Source organism: Triticum urartu, chromosome 2A, assembly GCF_056163025.1.
Source record: "Triticum urartu cultivar PI428250 chromosome 2A, HENAU_Tu73, whole genome shotgun sequence".
NCBI lineage: Eukaryota > Viridiplantae > Streptophyta > Magnoliopsida > Poales > Poaceae > Triticum > Triticum urartu.
In genome coordinates this window covers 301,079,792-301,101,753 of record NC_141874.1, presented here as the reverse complement: position 1 = coordinate 301,101,753, position 21,962 = coordinate 301,079,792, and the positions used below count along the sequence as shown (strand labels likewise).

Below are 21,962 nucleotides of genomic sequence, written 5' to 3'. Positions count from 1 at the left end.
CAGAATTTCAGATGGGGAAAAAAGATGAACACAAGATCGAAACAGGGGGCTTACATTGCAGGCTTGTAGGCTTGCAGAATCGTCCTATGGGCTGTGGCTGTGGCCTGTGGGCGTAGATCCGTAGTTCCGCCGGTGGGTGGCGTGACCAGCGCGGCCGGCTAGCATCCTTCTCCAGCTAGTCGACTAGGGTTCGGAACTCCTCGTCCCCGCCTCTCCGATGATCGACTCACCATCCAGTGGGTGTCACGGTGTAAAAGGACGGGGCTCGACATTGGGAATGCCATGAAGGTGAAGCATCTGCCAATCAAAACCATGCGGGAAGCGAGGAGGCGGCGAAAGTAATTGGAGAGATCAGCCGATGGTGGCTAGCTCGCTGCTTCGGTATCGCCGCCTCACACGTGCAGTGCGGGTGCGGCTGTACGGGATTGGGGATGACATGTGGGCCGGCCGACTGGGCCTATATTTTAGTCGGTGTTAGGTAAGTTCGGTTAACCAAGGTCAAAACCCGAAATTACCGAACTAAATTCGGTTTTCCAAATCTGCTAACCGATCATACTACCGAATCTTTAGGTTTCGGTGTATTCGGCTTCGGTACCGGTTATTTTGGTTTGGTACATCGGTTTTTGGGTTATATGCCCAGCCCTACCTCTACTGGACATGTGGTATAGGGGTGTCTCTTTTCGTTGCAAACAATCACGCACTAGCTATCTTCATGTATCTCCTCACCTCGCATTTCTATCTCCGAGATGCATGTCTGATATGTTTGCATAAGAAACGAAAACACACACACTCTCTATTTTATTGTTTGTTGTCCCTCTCTCTTTCACACACACACACGCTCTTTTTGCACACTCACTCATTCTCCTTCACACACACTTGATCTCTCTCGAGTTAGCCACTCTCTTCGGTCCATAGCATATAGATTTATTGAAAAGTCAAGCATCACAAAGTTTGACCATATACGTGGAGAAAAACATTTACATCTAGAACAGAAAACATATATCATTAGATTCAACATGAGATGTAGTTTCGTATGATGTATCTTTGGTATTGTAGATAAAAATAATATTTGCGTATACCTGGTCAAAGTTTCCAAGGTTTGACTTCTATTATATGCACTGCATTATTGAACGGATGGAGTATCTCTTTCCCCCTCTCAGCTATCTAACGCACCACTCAACCGTATCGGGGCTCCTCTATCTCTATCAAACTTTATATCTCACTGGTTCACACATACACATATCTCACTCGCGCTACATAGACCCGTCTAACACTCTCCGCCCTTGTTCTCTATCTATGTGACACACACCCCCTAAGTACCATAATGCCTCACTCCATCATAGGCACACGCACTCCCCCCAAGTATGACTATCTCTCACTAGCCATCAGGAACACATGTATTTTCTCCTTCCATCCATACATCTATGTCGATATCTCTTAGGGTATCTTCTATCACGCACACACCTTGTCACTCGATCTCCAATCCATGTAGTCCCATCACGATCTCCAGTGGATCTCTCTATCACAAACATATACTCTCTCCTCACCATATCTGCATTTTCTCTCTCATTGTTTAGTTGACCTCTCTCCCTTGTTTAGTAGACCTCTTGTAACACCCTCGATGCGACTATAGCTCCCACGTGTCGAGGCACGACTTAGAGACATAATCGCATTAAAGGCATAAGTTGCAAGTTAGGCAATCTTCACAACATCCCATGTAATATAAATCATAAAGGGGAGATAACATAGTTGGCTTACACTCACCACGCCAATCAAGAACATAAATAACATTACATCATCCAAACACTCATGGCCCGACTATGGCGCCAAAATAAAAGAGAACCCAACATGCGACACGGTCCCGATCACCCCCAACTGGGCACCACTACTGATCATCAGGAAAGGAAACATAGTAACGTTGAGGGTCTTCGTCGAACTCCCACTTGAGCTCGAGCGCGTCTCCTGGAGCGGAATCATCAGGCCCTGCATCTGGTGTAATAGTAATCTGTGAGCCACAGGGACTCAGCAATCTCGCACCTTCGCGATCAAGACTATTTAAGCTTATAGGTAAGGCAAGGTAAAATATGTGGAGCTGCAGCAAGCGACTAGCAAGTATGGTGGCTAACTTATTCGCAAAAGAGAGCGAGAAGAGGAGGCAAAGCACGAGCGAGAAACTAGAGAGCAACCTGCGCAAACATTACTCCAACACCGTGTCCACTTCCCGGACTCCGCCGAGAAGAGGCCATCACGGTAACACACTCAGTTGATTCATTTTAATTAAGTTAAGGTTCAAGTTATCTACAACTGGACATTAAAAAATTCCCATCTGCCCATAACCGCGGGCACGGCTTTCAAAAGTTCAAATCCCTACAGGGGAGTCCCATCTTAGCCCATCACAAGCTCTCACGGTCAACGAAGGAATAGACCTCCTCCCAAGACGTTCCGATCAGACTCGGTATCTCGGTTCTTCAAGACACTTCGACAGGTTAAAACAAGACCAGCAACACCGCCCGAATGTGCCGACAAATCCCGATAGGAGCTGCACATATCTCTTTCTCAGGGCACACTCAGATTGTCTTAGGTACGGGTAGGCCAGCCCAGAGTTTCCCCTGGTGGCCACCGGCAGCTGACAGGTGGACCAACACTCAGAGGAGCACTGGCCCGGGGGGGTTTAAAATAAGATGACCCTCGGGCTCCGGAAACCCAAGGGAAAAAGAGGCTAGGTGGCAAAAGGTAAAACCAAGGTTGGGCATTGCTGGAAAAGCTTTAATCAAGGCGAACTATCAAGGGGTTCCCATTATAACCCAACCGCGTAAGGAACGCAAAATCCGGGAACATAACACCGATATGACGGAAACTAGGGCGACAAGAGTGGAACAAAACACTAGGCGAGAGGCCGAGCCTTTCACCCTTTACCAAGTATATAGATGCATTAAAATAACATGGCAATATAATGATATCCCAACAAGTAAATAAATGTTCCAACAAGGAACGGTCTTCAATCTTAACCTGCAGCTAGCAACGCTATAAGAGGGGCTGAGCAAAGCGGTAACATAGCCAATCAACGGTTTGCTAGGACAAGGTGGGTTAGAGGTTTGACATGGCAATTTGGGAGGCTTGAAAGCAAGTGGTAGGCATCGTAGCATTGGCATAGCAAAAGAGCGAGCAAACTAGCATATCAAAGATAGTAGTGATTTCGAGGGTATGATCATCTTGCCTGCACAGTTGTCAGAGTTGACTGGATCCTCGAAAGCAAACTCAACGGGCTCCTCGTTAGCGAACTCGTCTCCTGGCTCTACCCAAAGAAGACAAACAAGCAACAAGGACACAATCAACCATGTGCAAGGACCAAACAAGATGATGCAAGGATGATATGCTATGCGGGATGCATATGCAAGATGTGATGGGGAATGCATGAACCTGGCCTCAACATGGAAATCCAAGCGTGCCACTGGAAAGATGAGATGAAATCGCTTGAAAACGATATAAAGAAAACCGGAATCGGAGTTACGGTTTGGAAATGGCAAGCGATTCAAAATTGACACCGGTCTGCGATTTACAGCAAGTAGCCATCTAAATGCAATGAGATGAACATGCTACAGCACCCAAACATGACAACAAAATACATGGCAGGGATGCATACAAGATTCTTAACAAAAGTCTAGCACTGAGCTACGGCCAATTCATCAATTAACAGGTTCAAACAAGCATGGCAAAAATGCATATGGCAGACAGATCTTAGACTTAGTGAAATCAACACTTGTCTGGAATTTCAGATCAGATAGCACTCTTCGGAGCAACAAAACTACATGCTACAGGACCTGAACATCGCAAAGTAAAGCATGGCATGGAGCTACTCAAAGAGCTTAAAAAAGTCCCTTAGTGACCTTGAGCCAAAAGGGATCAGAAAATACAATTGCAAGCATGCGAACATGGCAAAAACATAATCAGTTCTCAGACTTTGTGAAAACTGGAGCATGCTGAAAACAGATATCAAGTAGGCATGTTTACGAGCTCGATGCACTCAATACGGAGAAAGTCATGATAAGCTAATCATACATCCATCAAGAACACACAAAATGCAAGCTAGACATGGCAAGAACAATAGCATAGCAAGCACGGATCAACTACAACATCATCGGCAAAATTGCAAACAAGTTGACAATCTGCCCAGATTCACAAAGTAGCAAAAGTAGAGCTCGATTGACTCAAGCTAGTGTACTCCATAATTGCAAACAAAGATATTAATGGATAGAGCACCACAATATGAACAAAACATCCTTACTGATCATCCTCAAAAGAGGCACGGATCGCTAGGAAACCACATGAACATATGGCAATATGAAATAAACAGCTCAAGGACTTAGTGGAAATGCTAAGTCCCTGAAATCAGAATTAGCAAGTGCACCACTTTGCAAGCTTGTGCTAGTCACCACACACATCACAAAAATACATGGGTTTCACCTCTGGAAAGATGACAAACCCTTAACAAAACATATGTAGAGCATCAGGGCATAGCATGCACACAATAATCATGGCAAAAATGACAAAAAACCTAAATGGAGTAACAGATCTGACAATTATCTCAAGTAGCCCTCTTCTAACAGCATTTCGGGCATCAAGATGAACTCAAATGAAAATGATGCAATGGAATGAAATGATGTACTCTCTGAGATGAACATTTTGATATGCTATATGCATGAATCGGAGCTACGGATGCAAAGTTACGAGGCTATGAACAAGAGCACTTGGATCTGGAATTTCGGGACTTAGAAGAAAAAAAAGGAACCACCAGATCTAGGGTTTCGGTGGCACGCAATCCGAGGTCGACCGGATCTTCGCCAGAGTAGCTGCGCGGGCCGCCAGAGTTGACGGAGGCGGCCGGATCCGGGCGAGGGGAAGGCGATGGCGGCGGAGGGCGTTGCCGGAGGGGAGGGGCGGCGTCTCGGGCGGCGAGGCGCGGGCCGGGCGCGGCGGAGGAAGAGCACGCCAGGCAGGCGGCGTGCAACTCCGGGCGGTGGCGCGGGGAACTGAGGAGGCGGCGCGGCGGAGGAGACCGCGGGCGGGCGCCCCCGTGCGGCGGCGGCGGTGGGATGGGCCGCGGGGGCCCGGACCGGGCTCCGCGGGCCTCGGGCGGCGGCGGTGGTGTCCTGCCACGTGGCGGCTCCCGGTTGGGGCGGCGGCGATGTCCGGCCCGGACGGACGTGTCCGGCCGGCGTGGAGACGATTTTAGGGTTAGGACGGGGGAAGATCCGGATTTTCGGGGAGAGGCCTTTAAATAGGCATTGGGGGAGCTAGGAGAGTCCAAATGAGGTGCGGTTTTCGGCCACGCGATCATGATCGAACGATCTAGAAGATGGAGAAGGCTTAGGTGGGTTTTGGGCCAAATTGGAAGGGTGTTGGGCTGCAACACACACGAGGCCTTTTCGGTCCCTCGGTTAACCGTTGGAGTATCAAACGAAGTCCAAATGATACGAAACTTGACAGGCGGTCCACCGGTAGTAAACCAAGGCCGCTTGGCAAGTCTCGGTCCAATCTGGAAATGTTTAATCCCCACACACAAAAGAAAGGTAGAAATGACTACCGGAGGAGAACGAAGCGCCCGAATGCAAAATGAACAACGGGGAAAAGGCTCGGATGCATGAGACGAACATGTATGCAAATGAAATGCACATGATGACATGATATGCAAATGCATGACATGCAAGCAATGACAAGGCAACAACAGCGAATAACTGCACGACACTTGGCACATCGGTCTCGGGGCGTTACACCTCTCTTGGCCATGTGCTAGGGTTCTTTCTCTCTCGGTTGCAAACAACTACATACTATCTCCTCACATCGCTTCCTCTACCGAAGATGCATGTGTGATATGTTTGCATAAGACACACACACTTTTTCTCTACTTTATGATGTGTTGTCCATGTCTCTTTCACACACGACAAACTTTTTTCACTCACTCTTTCTATTTCACTCTCTCTCTCTAGTTAGGTACTCTCTCAAGTCCATAAACATATGGATATTTTGAACAGTCAAACCTCATAAAAGTTTGACCAGGTATATGTGGAGAAAAATATTTACATCTGGAACGATGATTACATTCATCGCAATATGTACTTACTTCATACTATCATTTATCTTTGGTATTGTAGATATAAGTAATTTCTTTATAGACTTGGTTAAAGTTTCAAAAGTTTGACTTAAAAAATATAGGCACTATATTATCGAACGGAGGGAGTAGCTCTTTCTCTCTCTACTATCTCCCATGGGCCTCCCCTCTCACTCGATCTCTCTATACCAAGGGATTATACGGTCACTTTTGTTAGCGTTTAGCTCTCTATATTGTCTAGTTCACCGGTCAACCAGTCCACACTCGTGTTCGCTATCTTCGTGTGCTGGCCCATGTGGCAGTGGGTAAAACTAAGTAATCTTGAGGCCCATCTGACATGCGGTGAAGTAAACAAAGTTGAAACCACTCGCGGTAGCACCCCCGCACGCTAGTAAATTGAGGGTATACTTGTTCCACGTGAAGGACGCACTCGCGCACACTTCACCACTGCCGATGTCATGCACACAAGGACACAGACCTAACACACAGTACACACCAAGAACACGTGTACACCGCCGTCACCGCCGGCTGAGATGGACGGCGAGGCAGCCAACAAGCCAAGGCAGCTCGAGCCAAAACCGCGTCCGGCGAGCTTGGACTTCATCAGCAGCCTCCCCACCGACATGCTGCTCGTCATCATCGTCCTCCTCCGCACCAAACCTGCCGTGCGGACACCCTACTCTCCCGGAGGTGGCGCCCCCTCTGGCACTGCGTCCCCCTCAACCTCACTGTCGACAACTGCCTATGTGATGGGGATTGCAAACGCATGGCCACAGTCCCCAAGATCCTTTCATCGAACCCTGGGCTAGCCAAACGCCTTGACATCCACATGTTCAGTACCAACTGCAAGGTCCAAGCCAAGTTCGACGAGTGGTTCTTTTCCCCCACCCTAGATCAGCTCGAGGAGGTCAGGTTTGAAGCAGGACGATGTCGCTCTCTGTCGCCGTCCGCGCTTCGCCTCATGCCAATACTGTGCCGCGCCAGCTTTAGCTCCTGATAGTTTCCCCAGATTAATGTCGCACCTGCCTTCTTCTCCCTCAACTCAAGCAACTTGACCTCTTCGACGTTGGCATCTCAAAGAAGGCTATGGAGCACCTGCTCCACAGCTTTACTACACTCAAGTACCTTCGTCTTTGGCAGATCCATGGGTTCATTAGCCTCCACATCGCCTCGACAAATCTCCGTTGGATTTATGTGTCTTGCTGGCCCTGCAATAGGACATCAATTGGGAAGAGATCACTCCAGCTGTTCCATGTTATGGTCATTGAGAATGCGCCTTTCCTTGAGAGATTTCTTGTATCTAATCTAGAAGTTCCAACAAAAATCATGGTCATTTACGCGCCGAAATTGACAACGGTGGTATTCTCGTCTGCCAAATTCTCCGAACTCTTTCTTGGATTCGTAATCGTTCAGGTACAACACTCATCTTCTTCTCCATCTTATTGAAATTCACATTTTTAAACTTCTTCTTGATCTATTTACGATTGTTATCCAGAAAATGATTCTCACAAGCTTGACCCAGTCTGTGCGCACAGTGAAGATCTTGGCAATAAATTCTATCGTCCCAATCTGGATCAAGTTGTTGGATTCCTTACATGCTTTTCGTGCACGGAGAAGCTACTCATCAAGGTGAAACTTATTTCCTATTAGTAAACGGTAATCACAATGTAGCTCAATTCTTTCACAATTTTCGCAAATTACAATGACAAGTGCAGTGTTTAAAACCGCATCTACGCACTGCACCGAAATAAATGTTTTTTGTATTTTCTCTCACGTGATCACATGCATCATTTTTTGGTTGTACTACTATTAGCCTAGGCTAGTCATAATGGCAAGTAACTTAGACTAGTAACTGTATGGTTAGCCTAAGAGCAAGTACTACCTCTGTCCTGGTTTACTCTTCGTGTATCGTAGTATCAAAATTTCATCATAGATTTAACTGAAAAAATGTTAATGCATGTCACTAAAAATTATATTGTTGGATTCATATTTGAACAACATTTTAAATGGTATAATTTTTGGTGACATGCATTGGGTTTTCTTAGGTAAATCTATGGTGCATTTGGCTTCGATGCCCTTCCATTGCTCACCTGGTGCCCCAAACTAGATCACCTACTTTGCTTCAGTGCTAAATTAACTCACGCAATGAAAAAATACTTGTGTGAGATAGGGAGAGGACTGAGGCTATAAAAACACTTGTTTGGGAGAGGGATAGGTCGGTGTAGTTGTTTTGATTGATTTTTTTATACATGTGGGTCTTTGTGCACAACGGTGCCAACTCTCTCATCGCTAGAGTGGTGCCAAAATCTTTTGATTTGACATCGATGCATATTATGTGGCATACTTTTGAGAAATATTGCATTGGCCACACAGTGGAAGGCAACAAATTCCCAAGCTCTTCATGTGCTCCTAGGTAAATGAGAGGAAAGAGAAAGAGAGAGAGAGAGAGAGAGAGATAAAGAGAGAGTGAAAAAGTAGCACTAGCCTTAGAGCCAACCCTATTGTATGAGCGAATGATATTGGTACCTCTTGATGACACGACAATCTTATACAACCAGCTGCTCTAATATGTTCTCTTCTTTTGTAGATAAAAGAAGACCCGAAAGTGAAAAACGTGGTACACTATAACAATCTCATCAAAGGCCTTGATCTCCATCTTACAGTAATTGATTTGATCAACTACCGAGGTAGCACATCTGAGATTAAGATGGCTAGGTTCTTTGTTCTCGAGGCAAGTGTGCTCAAGGTAATGGGGTTTGGCATTCTCTAGCGCAACAATGAATGGCGTGCTGATCACTGCAAGCCTCTAAGCCTAAATGACAAAGTCTCCGTAGAAATTGAATTTGTTTTTGAAACATCAAGTCGCCAGAGACTCAAAAATTTATTTGCCCATTAGTGACTTGTCACAGCGGTGGATTTTAATTTGTACGATAATGCTGCATCCACCTAAAGTAAAGAAAGTCCTTACGTAAACTTCCTAATAATTCCCTCTTCGTAGGTGCAGCATTACTCCTAGCATTTGTAATATCAGTTTGAAACAGGTAATAGTACGACTATCCAGCATGAGGTACTATGTTACGATAAATGTTCGCATGCATAGGTGAGGCAAAAATATACCCATTACTTGAGTACAATATTTATTATTACCAACAAGAGGCCCATGTGTTGCACGGAACATCAAGATGCATTTATACGAGTTGTTTATCTTGTGGGAGACGAAGATGAATGAGGGAAGGCCTTATCTGCAAATGTGGAGAGGGGTGCGGGTATCTTTTTGCAAAATTACCATAGTTTGTTTTCTATCCATCAGATATAGATCGGACGGTATATATATTATAGGATGGCAGGCACACCATCTGAAGGAAATATGCCCTAGATACAATAATAAAGTTGTTATTTATATTTCCTTATATCATGATACATGTTTATTATTATTGCTAGAATTGTATTAACCGGAAACTTAGTACATGTGTGAATACATAGAAAAAATAGAGTGTCCCTAGTATGCCTCTACTTGACTAGCTCGTTAATCAAAGATGGTTAAGTTTCCTCACCATAGGCATGTGTTGTCATTTGATGAACGGGATCACATCATTAGAGAATGATGTGGTGGACAAGACCCATCCATTAGCATAATGATTGTTAAGTTTTATTGCTTTTGCTTTCTTCATGACTTATGCATATTCTTCTGACTATGAGATTATGCAACTCCCGAATACCTGAGGAACACCTTGTGTGCTATCAAACATCACAACGTAACTGGGTGATTATAAAGATGCTCTACAGGTGTCTCCGAAGGTGTTTGTTGGGTTGGCATAGATCGAGATTAGGATTTGTCACTCCGAGTATCGGAGAGGCATCTCTGGGCCCTCTCAGTAATGCACATCACTATAAGCCTTGCAAGCAATGTGACTAATGAGTTAGTTGTGGGATGATGTATTATGGAACAAGTAAAGAGACTTTCCGGAAAGGAGATTGAACTAGGTATGGAGATACCAATGATCGAATCTCGGGCAAGTAACATATCGATGACAAAGGGAATAACGTATGTTGTTATTGCGGTTTGACCAATAAATATCTTCGTAGATTATGTAGGAACCAATATGAGCATCCAGGTTCCGCTATTGGTCATTGACCGGCGATGTGTCTCGGTCATGTCTTCATAGTTCTCGAACTCGTAGGGTCCGGACGCTTAACTTTTGATGATGATTTGTATTATGAGTTATGTGTTTTGGTGACCGAAGTTTGTTTGGAGTCCCGGATGAGATCGCGGATATGACGAGGAGTCTCGAAATGGTCGAGAGGTAAAGATTCATATATTGTAAGGTAGTATTCGGACATCGGAATGGTTTCGAGTGGTTCGGGTATTTTACCGGAGTAGCGAGGAGTTGCCGGAAGACCCCAGGGAAGTATTGGGCCTACATGGTCCTTAGTGGAGAGAGAGGAGGGCCGCAAGGGGTGGCCGCGCGCCCCTCCACCATGGCAGTCCGAATTGGACTAGGGGAGGGGGTGGCGCCCCCCTTTCCCTCTCCCTCTCCTAGGCCTTCCTAGGAGTAGAGTCCTAGTAGGACTCCCCTCATGGAGCCCCCTTGCTGGCTGGCCTCCTCCTCCCCTCCTTTATATACGGGGGCAGGGGGCTCCCCATAGCACATCAATTGTTCTCTTAGCTGTGTGTGGTGCCCCCTCCACAATGTACTCCTCCGGTCATAGCGTCGTAGTGCTTAGGCGAAGCCCTGTGCGGATCACATCACCATCACTGTCACCACGCTGTCATGCTGACGGAACTCTCCCTCGACCCTCTGCTGGATCAAGAGTTCGAGGTACGTCATCGAGCTGAACATGTGCTGAACTCGGAAGTGTCATACGTATGGTACTTGATCAGTTGGATCGCCAAGACGTTCGACTACATCAACCGCGTTAACCTAACGCTTCCACTTTCGGTCTACGAGGGTATGTGGACACACTCTCCCCCTCTCGTTGCTATCCATCTCCTAGATAGATCTTGCGTGATCGTTAGATTTTTTTTGAAATTGCATGCTACGTTCCCCATCAGTGGCATCCGAGCGAGGTCTATGCGTAGATGATATGCACGAGTATAGTACAAAGAGTTGTGGGTTATAATAGTCATAGTACTTACCACCAACGTCTTACATTGATTCGGTGGTATTGTTGGATGAAGGGGCCCGAACCAACATTACGTGACCACATTCATGAGACCGGTTCTACCAACAAGCTTTTGCACACAGGTGGCCGGCGTGTGTCTGTTTCTCCAAACTTTAGTTGAATTGAATTTGACTACGGTCGGTCCTTGTTGAAGGTTAAAATAACACACTTGACGAAAAATTGTTGTGGTTTTGATGCGTAGGTAAGAATGGTTCATGCTAGAAGCCCGTAGAAGCCACATAAAACTTGCAACCACAAAGTAGAAGAAGTCTAACTTGTTTTTGCAGGGCATGTTGTGATGTGATATGGTCAAGCCATGATGTGATATAAGTTACTGTATGAGATAATCATGTTTTGTAGAAGTTATCAGCAACTGGCTGGAGCCTTATGGTTGTCGCCCTATTGTATGAAATGCAATCGCCATGTAATTGCTTTACTTTATCACTAAATGGTAGTGATAGTCGTAGAAGCAATAGTTGACGAGACGACAACCACGCTACGATGAATATCAAGGTGTGATGCTGGTGACGATGGAGATCATGATGGTGCTTTGGAGATGGAGATCGAAGGCACAAGATGATGTTGTCCATATTAGGTCACATATTTTGATTGCATGTGATGTTTGTCTTTTATGCATCTTATTTTTCTTAGTTCGGTGGTAGAATTATAAGATGATCCCTCACTAAATTTCAAGGTATAAGTGTTCTCCCTGAGTATGCACCGTTGCTACTGTTCGTTGTGCCGAGACACCACATGATGATCGGGTGTGATAAGCTCTATGTTCACATACAACGGGTGCAAGCCAGTTTTGCACGTGCAAAATACTCGGGTTAAACTTGACGAGCCTAGCATATGCAGATATGGCCTTGGAACACTAAGACCAAAAGGTCGAACGTGACTCATATAGTAGATCTGATCAACATAGTGATGTTCACCATTGAAAACTACTCCATCTCACATGATGATCGAACATGGTTTAGTTGATATGGATCACGTGATAATTTGGATGACTAGAGGGATGTCTATGTAAGTGGGAGTTCTGGAGTAATATGATTAATTGAACTTTAATTTATCATGAACTTAGTCCTAATAGTTTTTGCATATCTATGTTGTTGTAGATAAATGGCCTGTGTTACCGTTCCCTTGAATTTTAATGCGTTCCAAGAGCAAGCTAAGTTGAAAGATGATGGTAGCAACTACATGGACTGGGTCCGTAACTTGGGGATTATCCTCATTGCTGCATAGAAGAATTACGTCCTGCAAGCACCACTAGGTGCAAGGCCCGCTGCAGCAGCAACTCCGGACATTATGAACGTCTGGCGGACTAAAGCTAATGACTACTCGATAGTATAGTGTGCCATGTTTTACGACTTAGAATTGGGACTTCAAAGCCATTTTGAACGTCATGAGCATATGAGATGTCTAGGAGTTGAAGTTAATATTTCAAGCAAATGCCCGAGTTGAGAGATATGAAGTCTCCAACAAGTTCTATAGCTGCAAGATGGAGGAGAACAGTTCTGTCAGTGAGCACATACTCAAAATGTTTGGGTACCATAACCACTTGACTCAGCGGGGAGTTAATCTTCCTGGTGATAGTGTCATTGACAGAGTTCTTCAATCACTGCCACCAAGCTATGAAGGCTTCGTGATGAACTATAACATGCAAGGGATGGAAAACACAATTCCCGAGCTCTTCGCGATGCTTAAAGCTGCGGAGGTAGAAATCAAAAAGGAGCATCAAGTGTTGATGGTTAACAAGATCATTAGTTTCACAAAAAGGGCAAAGGGAAGAAGGAGAACTTGAAGAAGAATAGCAAGCAAGTTGCTACTCCTGGGAAGAAGCCCAAGTCTGGACCTAAGCCTGAAACTAAGTGCTTCTACCGGAAAGGGACTGGTCACTGAAAGCGGAACTGCCCCAAGTATTTGGCGGATAAGAAGGATGGAAAGTGAAAGGTATATTTGATATACATGTTATTGATGTGTACCTTACTAATGCTCGTAGTAGCGCCTGGGTATTTGATACTGATTCTGTTGCTCATATTTGCAACTCCAAACTGGGGCTACGGATTAAAAGAAGATTGGCTGAGGACGAGGTGACGATGCGAGTCGGAAATAGTTCCAAGGTCGATGTGATCACCGTCGGCATGCTACCTCTACATCTACCTTCCGGATTAGTTTTATACCTGAATAATTGTTATTTGGTACCAGCATTGAGTATGAACATTATATCTAGATCTTGTTTGATGCGAGACGGTTATTCATTTAAATCAGAGAATAATTGTTGTTCTATTTATATGAGTAATATCTTTTATGGTCATGCACCCTTGATGAGTGGTCTACTTTTGTTGAATCTCGACCGTAGTGATACACATATTCATAATATTGAAGCCAAATGATGCAAAATTAATAATGATAGTGCAACTTATTTGTGGCACTGCCGTTTAGGTCATATTGGTGTAAAGCGCATGAAGAAACTCCATGCTAATGGGCTTTTGGAATCACTTGATGCTTGCGAACCATGCCTCATGGGCAAGATGACTAAGACTCCGTTCTCCAGAACAATGGAGCGAGCCACTGACTTATTGGAAATAATATATACTGATGTATGTGGTCCGATGAGTGTTGAGACTCGCGGCGGGTATCGTTATTTTCTGACCTTCACCAATGATATGAGCATATATGGGTATATCTACTTAATGAAACATAAGTCTGAAACATTTGAAAAGTTCAAAGAATTTCAGAGTGAAGTGGAAAATCATCATAACAAGAAAATAAAGTTTCTACGATATGATCATGGAGGTGAATATTTGAGTTACGAGTTTGGTCTTCATTTGAAACAATGTGGAATAGTTTCACAACTCATGCCACCTGGAACACAACAGCGTAATGGTGTGTCCCAACATCATAACCGTACATTATTAGATATGGTGCGATCTATGATGTCTCTTAACGATTGACCACTATCATTTTGAGGTTATGCTTTAGAGACGGTTTCATTCACGTTAAATAGGGAACCATCTAAATCCGTTGAGATGACACCATGTGAACTATGGTTTAGCAAGAAACCTAAGTTGTCATTTCTTAAAGTTTGGGGCTGTGATGCTGTGACGCCCCGAGACCGATGCGCCGGGTGTCTTCCAGTTATTTGCCGTCGTTGCCATGTCATTCGCTTTCGTGTTGCATCTTGCCATGTCATCATCCGCATTGTATCTGCATGTTTTTGAAACTTGCATTCGTCCGGGTTCCCCCAGTTCAGTCCGTTGTCCGTTCTGACCCTAGACACACTTGCACGCGCCCGCAGCACTTCCGAGATATTATTCTATAAGTGGCCGGAAAATGTTCTCGGAATGGGTTGAAAGTTGGCATGCGGTGTTGTTATGTTGTAGGTAGGCCGCCTGCCAAGTTTCATCGCATTCGGAGTCCGTTTGACGCCCCAACGATTATCTATAGCGGCAATAGTAGTCGGTCTTTCGTCGGACGTTTTGGTCTCCGAAACCGCTGATGGGTCTCTCTCTCTCTCTTCTCTCAGCCTGAGGCCTTCTGCACAGTCCTCTACCCACTACCAGGACCAACCTAACCTCTCTCGTCAGCCCGCGGCCCTCCTCGTGCGCGCGTCCGAAAGCTGTCCCGGACTCGACCTGGACAGTCGTCACCGTTGGGTCCGGATCATCCCCTAACATCTACAAAACGTCTCCGTTTTGTTTATTGGACTTCCTAACATATTTTTTCTCGACCGCCCGATTACGATCGGAGGGACGAGGTAGCCCGTACCCAAAAATCCACATGCTATATATGTATCAGTCCAACCCTAAAATCCAGGATAGTTGTCCCATCATTCCTCCTCGCCGCCGCCACACTCAAACCCCCACCTCGGGATCCTCCCAGATCCCCTTCTGCTCGATCTCCCCTGCCACCAGCGACCGAGCCAATCCTCTCGATCCACATCACAGCCGCCCTCCTCTGCTCGTTCTTCTGCGAGCACTCGAGGCCCCGTCCTCCCGAGCACACCTGCAATGCAGGTCTGAACCCCGCCGTCCTCGTCTTCTCGCGCGGCCAACCACCCCGGCCAGCCTCCAACCTCCAGCAGGACGACCCCGTCGCAGCTCCTCCCGTGCTCCCTTTCCGTTCTCTTCGCTCAAGCTCGCTCCGACTCACCCATCTCCCTCTCTCTCTAATGTGACCACAGGAGAAGCAACACCCTCGCCAGAGCAAGCGCGTCCCCAAATCGGGACCCCTCCGACGCCCCCTCGCCGGATCCGGTCGTCCCCGGCTCGTCGAACCCCATCGAAGCCGCCGCCCCGTTTCTGCCACCGTCTGCCCGCTCCTCGCGGGAGTGCCTTGCAACATCTCGCCTCCCGCAGTGGTCCTCATCCACGCCCTCAAGGAACCGAGCGAGGACCTCGCCGCCCGGACCCGCTTCCTCTGCTTCGCCCCGAGCCGCGTCCTTGCCGGATTCGCGCTCGCCGGTCTCCCCGTCGCGCCAAGTCCCTGTGCCCGTGACCCCTGCCTCGTACGCGTCCTGTTCGTCAAGGAGAAGACGAACGCTGACCACGCGCGTGGACTGCGCCTCCTCCACGAGCGACCGCTAGTGGGCTCTAGGCCTAGCATCGCTAGCAGCCTCCCAGATCCGCCGACCCACCGCTCTGCTTCCCCTTCGGCCCATTGGCCCAACGTGAGAAGCCACCATTACCCCCCCACCCTGTGCAATGCATACTATCCTATGCCCAACAATTTCGGCCCAGTGTGTTTTTTTCCTTGTCTGTGTTTTAGCAATTAATCCCGAGACTGCAGTTTTTACAGAAAGGTACCTAAACTTCATGCATATAATAACTTAATAACCGTGCATCGGTTTAAAATGATTTATATATGAACTTGCTTAGAATTTTGTCTAGATTCATAATATCCAACTTTCATCTATGTTTGAAATGTTTAAAATGCCGTTTGGTTAAATTTGCTCCTATGCCATGCTTAAATGGTTTATTTCATAATTAAATAACCGTAGCTCGGTTTCTAATAAGCTTTATATGTAAATGGGGTAGAAAAATTCCTAGTTTAACATGGTGCACTCATCTTGTATATTTAACAACTCTAAAATTGGGTTTAGGGCAGAACAACACCAAATCTAAAATATGCATATGGGGATTTACCAGAATTGCTATTCGTTGTTTCCGGCCTCATTTACACTTGCCTAGATAGGTAGTTTTGTTTTGCTTCACCCCTTGCCATGCTAAACAACATTGAATATTGTTGAGTACACAAACGAGATCGAACTAAATAACTTGTTGTGTTGTTTCTTCAATATGCAACTCATTGCATATTGATCTCCACTTAATTTGTAGAATTGCTTGTGCACTTTGCCATGCCATGCCTCATTAATCCGGACATGCATCATACTTGGTTGTGCATCATGTCATGCTTATGTGGTGGTTGTTTACTATGTTGTTTGCTTCTTTCCGGTGTTGCCTCTTCGGGTTAGTTCCGACAACGTCGCGTTTGTGAGGATCCGTTCGACTACGTATGTTTTTCTTCTTCATGGACTCGTTCTTCTTCCTTGCGGGATTTCAGGCAAGATGACCATAACCTCAATATAACTTCTATCTTTGCTTGCTAGTTGCTTGATCTATTACTTTGCCATGATAACTACCACTTGCTATATCATGCCTCCCATATTGCCATGTCAAGTCTCTAACCCACCTTGTCCTAGCAAACCGTTGTTTGGCTATGTTACCGCTTTGCTCAGCCCCTCTTATAGCGTTGTTAGTTGCTGGTGAAGATGAAGTTTGTTCCATGTTTGGAACATGGATTTTGTTGGGATATCACAATATCTTTTATGTTAATTAATGCATCTATATACTTGGTAAAGGGTGGAAGGCTCGGCCTTATGCCTGGTGTTTTGTTACACTCCTGCCGCCCTAGTTTCCGTCAAACCGGTGTTATGTTCCTTGATTTTGTGTTCCTTACGCGGTTGGGTTATAATGGGAACCCCTCGACAGTTTTCTATGAATAAAACTCCTCCAGCAAGGCCCAACCGTGGTTTTACCATTTGCCTCACCACCACCTACTTTTCCCTTGGGAGTCGCGCTCCCGAGGGTCATCTTTATTTTAACCTCCCCGGGCCAGTGCTCCTCTGAGTGTTGGTCCAAACTAGAGCCCCTTGCAGCGCCACCTCGGGGAAACTTGAGGGTTGGTTTTAGTTGTACGGATTGCTCATCCGGTGTGCCCTAAGAACGAGATATGTGCAGCTCCTATCGGGATTTGTCGACACATTCGGGCGGCTTTGCTGGTCTTGTTTTACCATTGTCGAAATGTCTTGTAACCGGGGTTCTGAGTCTGATTGGGTCTTCCTGGGAGAAGGAATATCCTTCGTTGACCGTGAGACCTTGTGATGGGCTAAGTTGGGACACCCCTGCACGGTTTGAACTTTCGAAAGCCGTGCCCGCGGTTATGGGCAGATGGGAATTTGTTAATATCTGGTTGTAGAAAACCTGTCACTTAACTTAATTAAAACGAATCAACAACGTGTGTAGCCGTGATGGTCTCTTTTCGGCGGAGTCCGGGAAGTGAACACGGCTTTGGAGTTATGTTTGAACGTAAGTAGTTTCAGGATCACTTCTTGATCATTTCTAGTTAACGACCGTGCTTTGCTTCTCTTCTCGCTCTTATTTGCATAAGTTAGCCACCATATATGCTTAGTGCCTGCTGCAGCTCCACCTCACTACCTTTTCCTACCCATAAGCTTAAATAGTCTTGATCGCGAGGGTGTGAGATTGCAGAGTCCCCGTGACTCACAGATTACTTCAAACAGTTGCAGGTGCCGATGATAACCGTGGAGGTGACGTATCCAAGCTCAAGGAGGAGCTCAATGAAGATCGTGTTTGTTGTGTTGTTTCGTTTTCCAGTCGATCAGTAGTGGAGCCTAGTCGGGGCGATCGGGGATCTAGCATTAGGGGTGGTCTTCTTTTATTTTGGTTCTGTAGTCGGACCTTGATTGTATTCTGGATGATGTAATGCTATATTTATGTATTGTGTGAAGTGGCGATTCTAAGCCAACTCTTTATCCCTTTCTTATTCAGTACATGGGATGTGTAAAGATTACCTCTCTTGCGACATGCGTACAATGCGGTTATGCCTCTAAGTCGTGCTCCGACACATGGGAGATATAGCTGCATCGTGGGTGTTACAGATGCTTATGTGAAAAAGTTTCAACCTGATAAGCTCCAACCCAAATCGGAGAAATGTGTCTTCATAGGATACCCAAAGGAAATTGTTGGGTACACCTTCTATCACAGATCCGAAGGCAAGATATTCTTTGCTAAGAATGGATCCTTTCTAGAGAATGAGTTTCTCTCAAAAGAAGTGAGTGGGAGGAAAGTAGAACTTGATGAGGTAGTTGTACCTTCTCCCGAATTGGAAAGTGGTTCATCACAGAATCAGTTCCTATGATGCCTACACCAATTAGTGAGGACCTTAATGATGATGATCATGAAAATTCTGATCAAGTTACTACCAAACCTCATTGGTCAACCAGAGTATGTTTCGCACCAAAGTGGTACGGTAATCCTATTCTAGAAGTCATGTTACTAAACCATGACGAACCGATGAACTACGAGGAAGCGATGATGAGCCAAGATTCCGTGAAATGGCATGAGGCCATGAAATTTGAGATGGGATCCATGTATGAGAACAAAGTGTGGACTTTGGTTGACTTGTCCGATGATCGACAAGCCATAGAGAATAAATGGATCTTCAAGAAGAAGACTGACGCTGACGGTAATGTTACTGTCTACAAAGCTCGGCTTGTTGTGAAAGGTTTTCGACAAGTTCAAGGAGTTGACTATGATGAGACCTTCTCACCCGTAGCGATGCTTAAGTCTGTCCAAATCATGTTAGCAATTGTCGCATTTTATGATTATGAAATTTGGCAAATGGATGTCAAAACTGCATTCCTTAATGGATTTCTTAAAGAAGAGTCGTATATGATGCAACTAGAAGGTTTCGTCGATCCTAAAGGTGCTAACAAAGTGTGCGAGCTCCAGTGATCCATTTATGGACTGGTGCAAGCCTCTCAGAGTTGGAATATATGCTTTGATAGTGTGATCAGAGCATATGCTTTTATACAAACCTTTGGAGAAGCCTGTATTTACAAGAAAGTGAGATGGAACTCTGTAGCATTTCTAATATTATATGTGGATGACATATTGTTGATTGGAAATAATATAGAGTTTCTAGATAGCATAAAACGATACTTGAATAAGAAATTTTCAATGAAAGACCTCGGTGGAGCTACTTATATATTGGGCATCAAGATCTACAGAGATAGATCAAGACGCTTAATTGGACTTTCACAAAACACATACCTTGATAGAGTTTTGAAGAAGTTCAAAATGGATCAGTCAAAGAAAGGGTTCTTGCCTGTGTTACAAGGTGTGAAGTTGAGTCAGACTCAATGCCCAACCACTGCAGAAGATAGAGAGAAAATGAAAGTCATTCCCTATGCCTCAGCCATAGGTTCTATCATGTATGCAATGCTGTGTACCAGACCTGATGTGTGCCTTGCTATAAGTTTAGTAGGGAGGTACCAAAGTAATCAAGGAGTCACTGGACAGCGGTCAAGAACATCCTGAAATATCTAAAAAGGACAAAGGATATGTTTCTTGTTTATGGAGGTGACAAAGAGCTTGTCGTAAATGGTTACATCCATGCAAGCTTTGACATTGATCTGGATGACTAGGAGTCACAAACCGGATACGTATTTATATTGAATGGTGGAGCTGTAAGTTGGTGCAGTTCCACGTAGAGCATCGTGGCGGGTTCTACGTGTGAAGCGAAGTACATAGCTGCTTCGGAAGCAGCGAATGAAGGAGTTCATATCCGATCTAGGTGTAATACCTAGTGCATTGGGTCCAATGAAAATCTTTTTTGAGAATAATGGAGCAATTTCCTTAGCGATGGAATCCAGATTTCACAAGAGAACCAAACACATCAAGAGACGCTTCAATTCCATCTACAATTAAGTCAATGAGGGAGACATAGAGATTTGCAAGATACATATGGATCTGAATGTTGCAGACCCAATGACTAAGCCTCTTCCACAAGCAAAACATGATCAACACCAAGACTCCATTGGTGCTAGAATCATTACTATGTAATCTAGATTATTGATTCTAGTGCTAGTGGGAGACTGAAGGAAATATGCCCTAGAAGCAATAATAAAGTTGTTATTTAAATTTCCTTATATCATGATAAATGTTTCTTATTCATGCTAGAATTGTATTAACCAGAAACTTAGTACATGTGTGAATACATAGACAAAATAGAATGTCCCTAGTATGCCTCTACATGTGTTATCTTTTGATGAACATGATCACATCATTAGAGAATGATGTGATGGACAAGACCCATCCATTAGCTTAGCATAATGATCGTTAAGTTTTATTGGTATTGCTTTCTTCATGACATATACATATTCCTCTAACTATGACATTATGCAACTCCCGAATACCGGAGGAACACCTTGTGTGCTATAAAATGTCACAACATAACTGGTTCATTATAAAGATGCTCTACAGGTGTCTCCGAAGGTGTTTGTTGGCTTGGCATAGATCAAGATTAGGATTTGTCACTACGAGTATCGAAGAGGTATCTCTGGGCCCTCTCGGTAATGCACATCACTATAAGCCTTGCAAGCAATGTGACTAATGAGTTAGTTGCGGGATGATGTATTATGGAACGAGTAAAGAGATGTGCCGGAAACGAGATTGAACTAGGTATGATGATACCGATGTTCGAATCTCGGGCAAGTAACATACCGATGACAAAGGGAATAACGTATGTTCTTATTGCGGTTTGACCGATAAGATCTTCATAGATATGTAGGAACCAATATGAGCATCTAGGTTCCGCTATTGGTTATTGACCAGAGATGTGTCTCGGTCATGTCTACACAGTTCCTGAACCCGTAGGGTCCTCATGCTTAATGTTCAATGACGATTTGTATTATGAGTTATGTGTTTTGGTGACCGAAGTTCGTTCGGAGTCCTGGAAGAGATCACAGACATGATGAGGAGTCTCGAAATGGTCGAGAGGTAAAGATTCATATATTGCAAGGTAGTATTCGGACATCAGAATGGTTTTGAGTGGTTCGGGTATTTTACCAGAGTACCGAGGAGTTACTGGAATCCCCCGGGGAAGTATTGGACCTACATGGGCCTTAGTGGAGAAAATGAGGGCCGCAAGGGGTGGCCGCGCGCCCCCCAATGGCAGTGTGAATTAGACTAGGGGAGGGGTCGGCACCCCCATTTCCCCTCCCTCTCCCACTCCTTCCTTTTCCCCTCAGGTATGAAAGGAAATAGGTGCGCGAATCCTACTAGGAGTAGAGTCCTAGTAGGACTCCCCCCATGGCGCGCGCCTTGGTGGCCAGCCTCCTCCGCCCCTCCTTTATATACGGGGGCAGGGGGCACCCCATAGGACATCAATTATTCTCTTAGCCATGTGCGATGCCCCCCTCCACAGTTTACTGCTCCGGTCATAGCGTCGTAGTGCTTAGGCGAAGCCCTGCACGCATCACATCACCATCACCGTCACCACGCTGTCGTGCTGACAGAACTCTCCCTCTACCCTCTGCTAGATCAAGAGTTCGAGGGACGTCATCGAGCGGAATGTGTGCTGAAGTCGGAGGTGCCGTACGTTC

General features: G+C 45.4%; 1 protein-coding gene across 1 annotated transcript; it reads left to right on the top strand.

Annotated features, from left to right (window-relative positions):
• The first annotated feature begins 358 nt into the window (after positions 1-358).
• LOC125536168 (uncharacterized) lies at positions 359-18,329 on the top strand. Its single transcript, XM_087541307.1, has 4 exons — positions 359-438; positions 15,026-15,368; positions 15,459-15,944; positions 16,749-18,329. Exons 1-4 carry the CDS (start codon positions 359-361, stop codon positions 16,881-16,883), a joined length of 1,044 nt encoding a protein of 347 aa, XP_087397433.1. The 3' UTR covers positions 16,884-18,329.
• The last annotated feature ends 3,633 nt before the right edge of the window (positions 18,330-21,962 follow it).